Source organism: Procambarus clarkii, chromosome 54, assembly GCF_040958095.1.
Source record: "Procambarus clarkii isolate CNS0578487 chromosome 54, FALCON_Pclarkii_2.0, whole genome shotgun sequence".
Classification (NCBI taxonomy): domain Eukaryota; kingdom Metazoa; phylum Arthropoda; class Malacostraca; order Decapoda; family Cambaridae; genus Procambarus; species Procambarus clarkii.
The window spans coordinates 26,370,801-26,387,232 of NC_091203.1; the positions used below are offsets into that span (position 1 = coordinate 26,370,801).

Genomic DNA, 16,432 nt, shown 5'->3' on the forward strand with positions numbered 1-16,432 from the left:
ATTCACGAAGCAGTTAAACAAGCACTTACGAACCTGGGGCCGGATTCACGAAGCAGTTTCGCAAGCGCTTACGAACCTGGGGCCAGCATCACGAAACAGTTACGCAAGCGCTTGTGAACCTGGGGCCAGATTCACGAAACAGTTACGCAAGCGCTTGCGAACCTGGGGCCAGATTCACGAAGCAGTTACGCAAGCACTTACGAACCTGTATACCTTATCTCAATCTTTGGCGGCTTTGTTTACAATTATTAAACAGTTAATGAGCTCCGAAGCACCAGGAGGCTGTTTATAACAATAACAACAGTTGATTGGCAAGTTTTCATGCTTGTAAACTGTTTAATAAATGTAACCAAAGCCGTCAAAGATTGAGGAAAGATATACACGTTCGTAAGTGCTTGCGCAATTGCTTGGTGAATCTGGCCCCAGGTTCGTAAGTGCTTGCGTAACTGCTTCGTGAATCTGGCCCCAGGTTCGTGAGTGCTTGCGTAACTGCTTCGTGAATCTGGCCCCATACCATCTGATTAAAAAAATAAAAATGAGTTCTATAGTTGCAAAAATGAGTGCCAATATACTACGAGAGATCCATTCTCGTGGGCATTATGGGTGTCGAACCCAGGAACCCATGCGTGCGTGAAACCGACCCTCTATCGACCGGGTTATGAACAACTTTAAAAAAAAAAAATGAAAGTTTCCAAATAGATGGAAACACACACGTGGGGTCAACGGTTCGAGCCTCCAACAGCCCAGGTGAATGCGATGTACATTTCCAAGTGTGGATGACAATTTATACCAAGAGACACACACATACATCCAAATAAATTTATATGATTTAAAATTATGTATTGTGAGAATAGCAATAGTTTAGTGACTGTAATTGTGTTCACATGAACGTCGCCGTGTTCATACAGAACAAAAGAGGAAGAACAAAATTTTTATATTTTTGGAGAGATAGATTATAAATAATTTGCCCAAGATCGCTAAAGCACTGAGTCCAGGAGTCGGACAAAGATATGATACTAGGAGTCTGACAAAGAAATGATACAGGAGTCGGACAAAGAAATTATCACAATGATCTACCCCAACCCAGGAAGAACACTAGGGACCAGGAAGAACACCAGGCCAGGAAGAACACCAGGGCCAGGAAGAACACCAGGCCAGGGAGAACACCAGGGCCAGGAAGAACACCAGGCCAGGAAGAACACCAGGGCCAGGAAGAACACCAGGCCAGGAAGAACACCAGGGCCAGGAAGAACACCAGGCCAGGGAGAACACCGTCATGGTGGCCGAGGGAGCATGGGAATGTGTAATAAATGGAAAATACATAAAATCTCTCCTGCATAGGGATCTGTTCCCAGAAGAACTGCCAACATATGCAAACTTGCTAGCAGGCGCCGGCGTGCGTGCGTGTGTGCGTGTGTGTGTGTGTAGGTGTGTGTGTGTGTGTAGGTGTGTGTGTGTGTGTAGGTGTGTGTGTAGGTGTGTGTGTGTAGGTGAAAGAGCAAGAGAGAGAGAGAGAGAGAGAGAGAGAGAGAGAGAGAGAGAGAGAGAGAGAGAGAGAGAGAGAGAGAGAGAGAGAGAGAGAGAGAGAGAGAGAGAGAGAGAGAGAGAGAGTGAGAGAGAGAGAGGGAGTGAGAGAGAGAGAGGTCACTCGATAAGTCATCTCTAGTCTTGACCAAGTCTGGTGGGAACGGTCTGAACATCAGAGCCTGCAACACCGTCGGGACGTTGGTGGTCTTACTGTTATGTACAAGGCCAACATCCTCAAAGTCCCGCACCTGGCCCAACTCCGTGGACAACCAGTATCTGCCACTCATAGCACAGGGCTCTCAGCCATCAACACACCATCAGCAATAATTCATTCTCAGTCTGATTGGCATCTGGAAATTGTTTGCCCAACAGGTTTGACACACGGGAGATCAGGTCAACCAATCACATGAAGGCTCTGGCACACAGTTGGCTACAGGCTCATCCTGTTCCTTATATGATTGTTACTTAGATTGAAATAAGGCTTTTTCCTTATGATTCAAATGAAATAAATGGGTCTTTTGAGACATGCTTCAGATGAGCTGAGGTAGGATAACAGCTCTTGCTTGCAGTTTCACCATGTACTTCAATTGACAGCTATAATTTACCGTAGGCTTAGTTAAAGAGAGAGAGAGAGAGAGAGAGAGAGAGAGAGAGAGAGAGAGAGAGAGAGAGAGAGAGAGAGAGAGAGAGAGAGAGAGAGAGAGAGAGAGAGAGAGAGAGAGAGAGAGAGAGTGTGAGGGAGAGAGAGTGTGAGAGTGAGTGTGTGAGGGAGAGGGGGTGTGAGAGGGGGTTCAGTGAGAGGGAAACACTCTCACCACCGCAAGTTTCCAACACACTCTCCCATTTCGACAGAAAATAACAACAAACTGCTCGCTCTATACACACTGCGTATTCATTCCTTTCCCAAACAAATGCTAAAAATAATTTTTACACAAAATCCAACACTATCCTCTCACATGTGTGTGTGTGTGTGTGTGTGTGTGTGTGTGTGTGTGTGTGTGTGTGTGTGTGTGTGTGTGTGTGTGTTAAAACTGGCTTTACTATTAATTTTTTTTGGCAGTGTTTTATATATATAAATTTTAGAATGTCATCTGTCTCTTCTTTCGTATGTTAATAGCTTTTACGGTGGTGAAGTTGGAATTTCCACTTTTCAATATATCCATTGTTCAGAAATCCAAAATTAAGGGTTTCTCTTTCAAGGAAAACCTATTTAAGGTATATTTGTTTTTTGTTATACCTTTTTAAGGTTGCATTTTTAAGGTATACCTTTGTAAGATATATTTAGGGTATCAATTATTTTAAGATATCCATTTTCCGGATATCCCTTTTTTAGGATATAGTTTTTTTTTGTAGCCTTTTTTCATCTCCAGTCTTGCAGGATGTTGTAGCATTATCCAGTTGAGATAAGGTTGCTATCCTCTTGCATTGCAACCTTATTCATTCCTTTGCATTCCTCACTTGAATCCTCATTGAATCCCTTGCATTCCTCACTTGAATCCTCATTGAATCCCTTGCATTCCTCACTTGAATCCTCATTGAATCCCTTGCATTCCTCACTTGAATCCTCATTGAATCCCTTGCATTCCTCACTTGAATCCTCATTGAATCCCTTGCATTCCTCACTTGAATCCTCATTGAATCCCTTGCATTCCTCACTTGAATCCTCATTGAATCCCTTGCATTCCTCACTTGAATCCTCATTGAATCCCTTGCATTCCTCACTTGAATCCTCATTGAATCCCTTGCATTCCTCACTTGAATCCTCATTGAATCCCTTGCATTCCTCACCTGAATTCCTTGACTGAAACGGTGACTCCTCACCTGTATCCCTCATCGCTACCTATCTGTACATTTCAGTGGGATTCTGAATCACTTCAGATTCTGACAGTGGGACACTTGTAATCCCACACCAAAGTGGCACTGCTCAAGTACCACTTTTAACACCCCCTATTCTTGGGCAGTTACCCCTTTCTTAACTCTCTCCAGAGGTAAGAAGGTGAATATCTTCTTCATTAAGCATCATCTAGAGACTCCTATTCTTGCTATTCTTAATTTTCGAGATTTAGCTTCAACCCATTCGAATTTTCAGCCATAAGCCCGCTCCTGAAATTTCGTCGAAGCTTGAATTCATCGTTTACTAACTGGATGAGTTGTGGAAGCCTTGTATTCATCGTTTTCTAGCAGAATGAGTTGTGGAAGCCTTGTATTCATCGTATATTAGCAGAATGAGTTGTGGAAGCCTTATATTCATCGTTTTCTAGCAGAATGAGTTGTGGAAGCCCGTGCATTCATCGCGTTATCTCAGCTCCCGTAAGCCATTCCTCGGCTGGGGACTCACAGCTCCGTGTTCGCAGCTGGTGCTGGGAGAATGGTGCTGAGAAAATGCTTCCTATGAGCCAGGCGTTGGAAGACCTCTTCCTCCTCCTCTTAGTCTTCTCCAACCATTGGACGCACCTGTGCTGCTCCCATACATTAGACCAGCCCCTACACACACCCTCTTCCTCCCCCCTCCACACCTCACACACACACACACACACACACACACACACACACACACCTCACACTCACACACACACACACACACACACACACACACACACACACACACACACACACACACACACACACACACACACACACACACACACACACACACACACACACCTCACACTCACACACACACACACACACACACTATTTACAATTTCTCAAACATGCTTTTATCTGATTTACAACAACCGATAAGTAACCTTTGCCAGCACCGAACAAATGCACTGTTGTGACTTTTTTGTTGCATGTCATTGTTCGGTTGCAAAGAAGGTGGATTTCCGGTGGCACATTTCGTATTAAATCACTCGGCCGCAAAAAAAAAAATAAAAACATACATTTTATACGTGACTAGATGGAGATTTTTGTATTTGTTTCGTGTCAAACTCTTTGTTTTCTTGTCGTCGTCTAGATCTTCTTGAGTTATCTTGAGATGATTTCGGGGCTTTAGTGTCCCCGCGGCCCGGTCCTCGACCAGGCCTCCACCCCCAGGAAGCAGCCCGTGACAGCTGACTAACTCCCAGGTACCTATTTACTGCTAGGTAACAGGGGCATTCAGGGTGAAAGAAACTTTGCCCATTTGTTTCTGCCTCGTGCGGGAATCGAACCCGCGCCACAGAATTACGAGTCCTGCGCGCTATCCACCAGGCTACCAGGCCCCTTGCAACATTGCACATTTTGTAAAAAATCAAACATGTGATTTTTCGTTTTTTTTTTGTTTTGTTTATTTACTTAATTTGATATTTGGAGATCTAGATGAAAATATTGAGAAGAGGAGGCATTGAAGAGGTACGGATGATAGTGGCTTTTAGCTGGTATAACCAAGCTACATGGGTGGCATAACCAAGCTACATGGGTGGTATAACCAAACTACATGGTTGGCATAACCAAACTACATAGGTGGCATAACCAAACTACATGGGTGGTATAACCAAACTACATGGGCGGCATAACCAAACTACATGGGTGGCATAACCAAACTACATGGGAGGCATAACCAAGCTATATTCTCCTCAACACAGGCACGCCTTAAGGGCCAGCTGTGGTCACACCTGTGTTCTCTCTCTCTCTCTCTCTCTCTCTCTCTCTCTCTCTCTCTCTCTCTCTCTCTCTCTCTCTCTCTCTCTCTCTCTCTCTCTCTCTCTCTCTCTCTCTCTCTCTCTCTCTCTCTCTCTCTCTCTCTCTCTCTCTCTCGTCAATTCGCCTAAATTAAAAGAAAAAATCCAATTTAATATCTGTTCACCTCTTCTGTCTTCCACCTCCTCCCGTTTATTCCTCTTCCTTCCATTCCTCCGCTATACCAACAGGACCACCAGAAACAAGACGTAACAGAGAGTGAGAAAGGAACGAAGGAGAACGAAAGGTTAAAGCAGGAAGATAATTTAGAAAATGGCATTGAGGAGAAGGATAAGAAGAGAAACGACAGGAGAAGAAGAAGAAGGCAATAAAATATGGAGAAGATTAGTGCAAAAAAAGTAAAATAAATATATAATATATATATTATATATTTATATATATATAATATATTAAGCAAAAGTAACAACCGCTAACCCCCCCCCTCCCCTAAAAAAAACGTGTAACAAACCAATAAAGAAAAATAATTCGTAAAATAATTATAAAAGACAAAAAATAATAAAATAAAATAAAAATATGGAGGTTGGTAACGAGGAAACCTGTAATAAAAAGAAATATATGAGAGAGAGACGGGAGAATATATGATCTTAAGACCCATGTCTCAACACCTGTGACGTCTGGAAGGGGGAGAAGGGAAGGGAAGGGAGGGAGGGGTGGAAAGGGTGGAAGGGGGGCAAGGGAGAGAAAAATTGGGAATGGGAGAGAGTGAAGGGACGAATGGAGGTGTGAGGGAGATGCTGAGATGTGAGAGAGATGAGAAAAGCGAATGTTTTTTTGGGAGGAATCTCGTTGTGTGAGGTGATTATATGTTCCATGATGGAGCCCTGTTGTTTGTGCATTGTTAAACACTTAGAGACGTTGTCGTCTTGCCTATATACTGAAATCCTTGGAGCTGACAATCCCCAAGTGGGCACGTGAAGGCTTAGACAACGGTGGCCTCCTCCAAGGCGTTTTTCTTGGTGTCGGGAGAATTCTTCATTAGCAGATTGGCGGTTTTTCTTATCTTATAATATATTGTCAAACAGAAGATAAAACTAACGTCAGTTTGGGGTAACGTTCCTCTTAATTACCTCTTTCAGGGCTCTTTCCTCCACTTTGTAGGCCGTGGAGGAGGCCGTTGAGAGGCCGTCCTGTAGAACAATATTACTGCACCTTCCTTTTTTATGATATCTTAGACAAAACCATTGGAAAAACACTTGTTAACCAAATTAATACCCCAAGTATGTCATTCATCCCACCTACCACCATTAGTGGATATAATCAGGTGCTAACACAAAAGAATTAGTTTACGGGATCACCATAGCCCGTGCTACATGGACACTTCGTTCTGAGTAGCTAAATCAACAACAACAACAGAAGAATTTGTAAATTACGGGTTATGTATTACTTTGTAAAGAATTTGTATTACGGGCTATTCATGCCCGTGCCACCTCTTGTGTGTGGCTTAATCTTTATCAATCAATCAATCGAAGAATTTGTCTTTGAGAATGTAAGGAGAAACATTACGAAACGCATCAATAGGCGTCAGACCCAAAGAATAAGTAAAAATGAACTTTGGAGAGTTAATTTGTAATCTTCCTGCATCAGTAAAGAAATATATATATATATATATATATATATATATATATATATATATATATATATATATATATATATAAATATATATATATAAATATATATATATATATATATATATATATATATATATATATATATATATATATATATATATATATATATATATATATATATATATATATATATATATATATATATATATATATACAGTAAGCAAAAAGAAAACGAAGGAAGGGGGAATAAGATATCAATAAAACCAAAGGAGGAGGAATAAGAAATAGCAATAAAAACGCAAAAGGGGAATAAGATAACGACAAAACGAGGACGGGAACGAAGATAGCATAAATCAACATCGTGCAGAAAATGCTAACCTCACCTGCAATGCCTCCGAGAATGCAAGACATTTCGTCCCTCTTAAAGAAAGCTCCCCCGAATATATATATAAAATACATATATATATATATATATATATATATATATATATATATATATATATATATATATATATATATATATATATACAAAAGGGGAAGATAGCAGGTTCAATGATTCTTGTTCACTCCTTGACGTTAATATCAAGCAACTTTACAATGCTGAGTCCTGACGGTAGGGTAGTTACGACAGGGTAGTTACGACAGGGTAGTTACGACAGACTCCCCCCCCCCCCTTGCGAAAAAGCAGCAGCAGCAGGATTTACAAGAATTTACAGCAGCTCTGCCTTTTTCTAAACGGTAAACAGTGATGTAGGACTGTGAATGGCTTTGGTGTCTGCTGCGGGATGTCTGCTGGCCGGGGATAAAATGCATATTGGCTTAACACGCGCCAATAACAGGAATTCGAGGAGAGGGGGGGAAGGGGGGGAGTTATGGTTATGTTATTGATATCGTATGTTATCCCCTTTCACCTCTTTTCTTCTGCATTTGGTTATCCTCCTCCTCCTCCTCCTGCTCTTCGTACTATATTCTCTTTCCTCTTGTTCATTATTTCTACTACTTATTATCCTTCTTCTAGTTCTTTTGCTTCTGCTCTTTCCACCTAGTTTTCTCGCTCAATTTTGTCCTCCTCCATTCTTCCTTCTTTTCATTTTCCTGCCCATTCCTCAATTTAATTCCTATATTTCTCTGCTTTCATCTCCTCACCCCCATCTTTCCTTTTCATTCTTCTAGGTCTTCTATTCTATCTTTCAAATCCTTCTACTTCTCCACCTTTCCCTATTCACCCTTCTCGTTCTCTTTCCCTCTCGTTCTTCTCCCCTCTCGTTCTTCTCCCCTCTCGTTCTTCTCCCCTCTCGTTCTTCTCCCCTCTCGTTCTTCTCCCCTCTCGTTCTTCTCCTCTCTCGTTCTTCTCCCCTCTCGTTCTTCTCCCCTCTCGTTCTTCTCCCCTCTCGTTCTTCTCCCCTCTCGTTCTTCTCCCCTCTCGTTCTTCTCCCCTCTCGTTCTTCTCCCCTCTCGTTCTTCTTCCCTCTCGTTCTTCTCCCCTCTCGTTCTTCTCCCCTCTCGTTCTTCTCCCCTCTCGTTCTTCTCCCCTCTCGTTCTTCTCCCCTCTCGTTCTTCTCCCCTCTCGTTCTTCTCCCCTCTCGTTCTTCTCCTCTCTCGTTCTTCTCCTCTCTCGTTCTTCTCCTCTCTCGTTCTTCTCCTCATTCTGCCACCATACGTCTGGGCTTTGTTTACAAAAAAAAAGATGGCCGACAAAAATTTAACACTGAAAACAAACACTGATTTCTGATTGGGGGCTGGAAGAGCGGGAAGAGTTTTGAAGAGGGCGGCGTGCCCTCTCTTGGAGAGGGAGGGAGGGGGGGGGGGGGAATGAGGGGAGTGGAGAAAAGAGAGGATAAAGAGGAAAGGGAGAAGTGTGGGAGAGGGGAAGATGGTGGGTGGGGGTGGTAGAGAAGGCCTGGAAAGGGAAAGAGAAAGAGAGAAAGGGTGGAGAGGAAGAGAGGGGAGGGAGAGGGTAATTGAAGGGCGAAGGGATAGGTAGGTTAGTTGGAAAAGGGGGGGGGGAAAGGGGAAAGGGGGGGGGGGAAAGCACCCCCTTAGAATTATTTTAACTCCTTCCATATCAGGCAACCCACCTAAGATGGTATTTCTGTCTATTGCATTATTAACGACCCAATTAGCTTGACAAATTATGCAACAACACCTACTGTATCTACCTAGCAGAGGCCATGATCCTGCAATGAACGATACCGGCCTTTCCTTACATGTTTAAGGAGGTCCGTCTTACGAGGCAAAATAAAGGGCAAGTATCAGGAGGCAAACAATAATAAAAATCACATATATATGATTTATATTCTGTTTATATAAAAGTTAACATATATATATATTTATACCTAAGCTTTCGATTGACCAATCAGCTTGACTTGTATTATCACTGAGTGTTAGGGTCTTAAGGTAATGCCAAGAAAGTGTACGGGAACTTAGGTTGGACGGTAGAGCGACGGTCTCGCTTCATGCAGGTCGGCGTTCAATCCCCGACTGTCCACAAGTGGTTGGGCACTATTCCTTCCCCACCCGTCCTATTCCAAATCCTTATCCTGACCCCTTCCCAGTGCTATATAGACGTAATGGCTTGGCGCTTTCCCCCTGATAGTTACCTTACCTGCTTCGTGTAAGTTTTCGTTCTCTAGTTCGAATCATTCATTAGGGCAATAGGGGACTCGAACCAGTGACCTCCAGCATTGGAGACGGAGTGCGCTATAGACTGGGTCACTAACCAGCCACAATAAGAAAGGATTTCATAGACACCAAACCGCTGCCCGAAAAAAGGAAACTTTAAAAAAACCTCTGTTCTATGAACCTATTTTATCCTCCACTCACTATTCTAACACCTTGAGAGATACAGTTTCTCTTTTTTTACACCTCCCTTGCTTCCTATTCCTTCTAGCCATCATTCTCCTCCGTCCCACTCTCTATCCTGTGATCCACATTCCTCTCCCACCCCCGTCCCAGCCTCCACGTCGCGGGGAAGAGCCCCGGAAAGCCGCAGATCTGGAGCGGCCGCTGCCTGTTGCATATTTACCGAGGAGGGCCGGCGTCCGCAGAGCCTTGGCTCCTCTACACCTTGCCTCTGGGGTATTGATGGCTGGCTAGTATACCAGCTGGATGATAGTCAAGCACCCTTCCGTTCCGTCTCTCTCTCTCTCTCTCTCTCCCCTTCCCTTGCTCTCTCTCTTATGATATATTGTTCTGTTTGTCTCTCTCTCTCTCTCTCTCTCTCTCTCTCTCTCTCTCTCTCTCTCTCTCTCTCTCTCTCTCTCTCTCTCTCTCTCTCTCTCCAAACGTTCTGTGCTACAAACTTGAGTAGGGTGTGGAACACGGTCTAAATATTAGAAGAACCAATGCTAGATATATTACTCCAAGATGAGACGCCCCACTCCCACAGCTGGTGATCCTAGATGAGACGCCCCACTCCCACAGCTGGTGATCCTAGATGAGACGCCCCGCTCCCACAGCTGGTGATCCTAGATGAGACGCCCCACTCCCACAGCTGGTGGCCCAAGATGAGACGCCCCACTCCCACAGCTGGTGGCCCAAGATGAGATGCCCCACTCCCACAGCTGGTGGTCTAAACATCGTGTCAGCAAGGCGGACAGCCCGCCTGCTATCATAACATCGTGTCAGCAAGGCGGCCAGCCCGCCTGCTATCATAACATCGTGTCAGCACGGCGGACAGCCCGCCTGCTATCATAACATGGTTTCAGCATAGCGGAAAGTCCGCCTGCTATCATAACATCGTGTCAGCACGGTGGCCAGTCCGCCTGCTATCACAAAATCGTGTCAGCAAGGCGGCCAGTCCGCCTGCTATCATAACTCGTGCTGTACTGCCCATTTCGAAACTTTGCCCTTTTCCTGTATCTCTTCACCTTCTTAATTCAACCCCCACCAAAAACGCCTTCTTCTCTGCCCTATTCCTCTCTATACTGTGCCGCCCTCTCTCCTAGACACTGTGCCGCCCCCTTCTAGGTACAGTGCCCCTTCCACACTCAATACTTTTCCACCTCTCTTCCATAAAACATAGAAGGACGCAGGTGGGCCAATGGCCGTGATGGAACGGAGGGAATGGGTCATATGTGGCCCCTTAGTGGTGAACATGGAAAGGGGGGACTTGTGAATAGGGATAAATAGGGGGAGAGATGGAACGGAAGGGGGAATATACCATGGGTTCCTAACCAGATTCCGTGATTGGAATGACTATACCAATGGTCACCATATTTCCCCTAGCCCTTCCCCTAACCCCTGGGGTAGTCTGGGGTGGCCCATTTCACCCTAGCCTTACCCCCTAACCCCCCAGGGGCCTGCAGTGTGCGTGAGAATAGGGGGTGTCCCCCAGGGGGGACCGGTATTACTGCACTGTAATCCCCCCTTTTCCTTCTAAGATTAACGGGTTTGGGACGTGAGGTTGATATGTCTGTAGAGGTCAAACTTCTCTTTCAGTTCCCTTGAGCGGTGGACCTTCCTAACACTGGGGAGATGTTTTTCACCCTTAACTCCATACTTTTGGTCTTTGGTTTGAGTATCACTTGTGGGACTGCTCTGTCTGTCTGTCTGTCTCTGTCTGTCTGTCTCTGTCTGTCTGTCTGTCTGTCTGTCTGTCTGTCTGTCTGTCTGTCTGTCTGTCTGTCTGTCTGTCTGTCTGTCTGTCTGTCTGTCTGTCTGTCTGTCTCTGTCTGTCTGTCTCTGTCTGTCTGTCTGTCTGTCTGTCTGTCTGTCTGTCTGTCTGTCTGTCTGTCTGTCTGTCTGTCTGTCTGTCTGTCTGTCTGTCTGTCTCTGTCTGTCTGTCTGTCTGTCTGTCTGTCTGTCTCTCTGTCTGTCTGTCTGTCTCTCTCTCTCTCTCTGCTTCTGTCTGTCTCTCTCTCTCGCTGTCTCTGTCTCTGTCTGTCTCTCTCTCTCTCTGCTTGTCTATCTCTCACTCTCTCTCTCTCTGTGCTGGGGTCTCTCTCTCTCTCTCTCTCACTCTCTCTCTCTCCCCGTCTCTTTTCTTGTCTCTCTCTCTCGTTGTCTCTCTGTCTCTCTCTCTCCTACTCTCTCTCTCTCTCCTACTCTCTCTCTCTCTTTGCTTTGTCTCTTTCTCTGCTTATCTCTCCCTTTCTCTCACCTTCCTGTCTCCCTTTTTCCCTCTCTCTGCTTCTCTCTCTCTCTTTGCCTATCTCTCTCCCTCTCTCCCCCCCCGTTTCTCTCCGTGTATTTTAAGCCCGAGGTCAATACAGGCAATACATCATAGAGCAAATATCTACCATTTGGGGCGTAAGTGTTGTATTTTCACTCGCTTCATGGCTTCAGTTTTCGGAATGTGTTTTGCATGTAATCCTGTGGTCCCGGGCTCGATCCCAGGCGCCGGCTAGAAACAATGGGCAGAGTTTCTTTCATCCTATGCCCCTGTTACCTAGCAGTAAAATTGGTACCTGGGTATTAGTCAGCTGTCACAGGCTGCTTCCTGGGGGTGGAGGCCTGGTCGAGGACCGGGCCGCGGGGACACTAAAAGCCCCGAAATCATCTCAAGATAGCCTTAAGATAGGTGACCCATTGCTAACGAATAGGAATGATAAAAAAAGGTATTTTGGTTAAATAATGGGTTTAATAATGGTTTTGAGAGGGGGTAGGGGGTCTGAATAGAAGTAAAGGGATTGGAGTAGGGGATTGGAAGCTCTGATCTACAGATCTATTGCTGTAGGTGCTGGGACAAGTAAGAGAAAGATATATAGAGTATTCCCCCCCCCCTGTGGGAAAGAAATACTTTCCCTTCTGCATGTTCTGTGAAATAAATGCCTTCACTTTCCTTTAACGGGAAAGAAATAAGTTATATTTTTGTACAAGTTTCTGTTACATATCCCAACTTCTACACGAAGATCAGTTGAGCAAATCATGAGTATCATTCTATCCCTCTGGAATATCGCACCTGTTTTCAACTAATATTTAGTGATGAATCCCAAGTTTTATTGCAAATAAACAATTAATAAAAACATAGAATATTGGCATTAGAACCCCAGATAGAAAATATGAACTAATAAAACCCGGATAAAATGTATCCGATTGTATCCCAATAAATTATACGTTAAATAAAGTTAAATAAAGCATTTTGAATAAAATAAAACAGAGAAGGAAGTCCTGATTTCCCTATTAATTTCGGAAACGGTGCCATACCAAGTCTTCATAACAATGTGAAGTAGTCACAGTTTGCTAGAACTGGTAATCTTATAAAATAATCAAAATAATTATATAATTATAATACAAAATAATTACAAATATGAAAATAATCAAGTCAACTGGGTTATCCTGAATGTTTTAAAGACGCTGCCAATCAGATCATTTGGAACTCATGATAATTTAAAACTTATTATACCTCATTGAGTCACCTGGTTCCTGACTGTGGCAGGCTGTACAATGAGGAAGATGATACTCTCCATCATCATACTCTCCCATACTCATTATACTCTCCCTCATTCTCCTATCTCCTTAACACTCATTTCTCAACCTATCCTCCTATTCAGGTAATTCTCATCTCATTCTCCTATTCCTCCTTATAGTAACGATTAAGGCCTAACATAGTACATATATGAGCTATACTAAATCTAGGTGAATAGTACCAAACTCGACTATCTAATTGTCAATTAGTTGACTATATACGATAGTGTACATAGTTGCATCGCAGTATTATCTAAACAGAATAGGTTGCACTCCTTACCCCCCCCCCTGATGCCTCTGTTCACCAAGTACGACCCTCGTACTCAAGGAGTGCAAGATCGACTGGGTTGCAGGGAACATGTCAACTTGCAGGCCTCTTTATGCAATAAATTGGCTTGTAGAACAAATTATTGCCGGTCAAGCTTGGGCCCCAAGCCTGGCCTGGGGGGGGAGGGAGGAACTTCCATAATCTATTCCTGGGATACTGCTGGGATACTACCAGGGATACTGCTGGGATACTGCAGGTATACTCCAGGCTATACGAGTCCACCATTCACCCAACAGGGAGGTGCCTAGCTTGTGGCTCAACATGACGCCAAGACCTCGAGGTCTATCTCGAGACCTCGAGGTTATCTCGAGACCTCGAGGTCTATCTCGAGACCTCGAGGTCTATCTCGAGACCTCGAGGTCTATCTCGAGATCTCGAGGTCTATCTCGAGACCTCGAGGTCATCTCGAGACCTCGAGGTCATCTCGAGACCTCGAGGTCTATCTCGAGATCTAGAGGTTATCTCGAGACCTCGAGGTTATCTCGAGACCTTAAGGCTATCTCGAGACCTCGAGGTCTATCTCGAGACCTCGAGATTATCTCGAGACCTTGAGGTTATCTCGAGACCTTGAGGTTATCTCGAGACCTTGAGGTTATCTTGAGACCTTGAGAGAGCAACATCACATATGATATCGGCGTTCATAAACAGATGTTTTGTGGCCGTGTGTAGCATTAGGGTGAGGCGCCGGGGGGGGGGGGGGTATACAGCCCCCCCTGTATACCCCTCGTATACTCGTCATGGAGTATACCGGGGGGGGGGGAGCAATAACATATGCAGGGTGACACAGTTGTGTAAACTTAGTTAGGACTTTATGCACAACTTTCCGATCACTTGACTCGTGAACTTATACGAGGGGGGCGTTGGAATACCCCCCCCCCATGCCCCCCCCCCACACATACGCATCTGATGGGGGAGGAGAGGGGCCTGGTGGCTGAGTGGACAGCACTCAGGAATCGTAATCCTGGGGGCCGGGGCTTGATCTCTGGTGATGGCTGAAAACATATGTGGAGAGTTTTTTTTTCACCTCTGATGCCTCTGCTACCCAGCAGTAAATAGGTACCTGGGAGTTAGTCAGCTGCTATGGGCTGCTTCCTGAAGATATGTGTGTACTCACCTAATTGTGCTTGCGGGGGTTGAGCTTTGGCTCTTTGGTCCCGCCTCTCAACTGTCAATCAACTGGTGTACAGATTCCTGAGCCTACTGGGCTCTATCATATCTACATTTTAAACTGTGTATGGAGTCAGCCTGTGTGTGTGTGTGTGTGTGTGTGTGTGTGTGTGTGTGTGTGTGTGTGTGTGTGTGTGTGTGTGTGTGTGTGTGTGTGTGTGTGTGTGTGTGTGTGTGTGTGTGTGTGTGTGTGTGTGTGTGTGTGTGTGTGTGTGTGTGTGTGTGTGTGTGTGTGTGTGTGTGTGTGTGGAAAAACAATGATCGTTGATTGACAGTTGACAGGCGGGCCGAAAGAGCAGAGCTCAACCCCCGCAAGCACAACTAGGTGACCACAACTAGGTGAATACACACCGCACAGCGTTCTGGAGCGAAGTTCGCTGACCAAGAGTTCGATTCCCGGTCGAGGCAGGCACTAATAGGCATAATTCTTTTCATCTGATGCCTCTGTTCACCAAGCAGTACCTAAGTACCTTTGAATTATACACCTGCTAAGAAGGATGTGTTAGAAATAGTTATGATAAAATGAAACTAGATTGAGAGTGAGAACACTAGACAACCGAGGGTTCGAAAGGCGGGGTCCAAGAGCTATAGATCCTCCAGGCACAAGAAACATTCGAGGAATAGTGAATGAAATGAATAAGAACAGCGAAGGATTTCAGAATGCATTCCTTTTCCGCTCCCCCGTCCCATCCCACATCCTGACCCCTTCCCTGTGCTATATAGTCGTGATGGCTTGGCGCTTTCCCCCCGAAAATTCCCTCCCCGTCCCTTCCATTAGAGCGGAACACGCTAGAGAGCTGCTCTGGGAAATGGCTACACCTCTTTAATCAAGAGAGCGACACAGAGAGACAGTCTCGTGGACGGGTGACAGGGTTATTTGCGTCTCAGTTGACGACCTGTCCACTTTCACGGGCTATTCATGCCCGTGCCACCTCTTGGGCGGTGGCTTAATCTTCATCAATCACCTGTCAACTGTTTCTGTCTATAGATGTCTCCCTTCCCCCCCTTAACTCTCAACCCTGTCCATGGAGGACAGAAGAAAATGTATATATGCTGGTTAGCATCGTAAATATCTGGCCACGTCTGTGGTTATTCTGGTTAGCATTGTAAATGTCTGGCCACGTCTGTGGTTATGCTGATTAGCATTGTAAATGTCTGGCCACGTCTGTGGTTATGCTGGTTAGCATTGTAAATGTCTGGCCACGTCTGTGGTTATGCTGATTAGCATTGTAAATGTCTGGCCACGTCTGTGGTTATGCTGATTAGCATTGTAAATGTCTGGCCACGTCTGTGGTTATGCTGATTAGCATTGTAAATGTCTGGCCACGTCTGTGGTTATGCTGATTAGCATTGTAAATGTCTGGCCACGTCTGTGGTTATGCTGATTAGCATTGTAAATGTCTGGCCACGTCTGTGGTTATGCTGATTAGCATTGTAAATGTCTGGCCACGTCTGTGGTTATGCTGATTAGCATTGTAAATGTCTGGCCACGTCTGTGGTTATGCTGATTAGCATTGTAAATGTCTGGCCACGTCTGTGGTTATGCTGATTAGCATTGTAAATGTCTGGCCACGTCTGTGGTTATGCTGGTTAGCATTGTAAATGTCTGGCCACGTCTGTGGTTATGCTGGTTAGCATTGTAAATGTCTGGCCACGTCTGTGGTAGAAAATAATAATAATAGTAAAAAAAAGGCCCTCAGCCTAGTCGTTTATTTTACAAGTTCCTCCCCTAACTACCCGATGGTTGAAC

The 16,432-nt window shown here is 44.8% G+C and overlaps 1 protein-coding gene across 1 annotated transcript; it reads right to left on the bottom strand.

Annotated features, from left to right (window-relative positions):
• Window positions 1-2,917: 2,917 nt before the first annotated feature.
• On the bottom strand, window positions 2,918-3,361 carry LOC138352761 (protein rtoA-like). Its single transcript, XM_069305349.1, has one exon. The coding sequence runs from the start codon at window positions 3,359-3,361 to the stop codon at window positions 2,918-2,920; it is 444 nt and encodes a 147-aa protein (XP_069161450.1).
• Window positions 3,362-16,432: the final 13,071 nt, after the last annotated feature.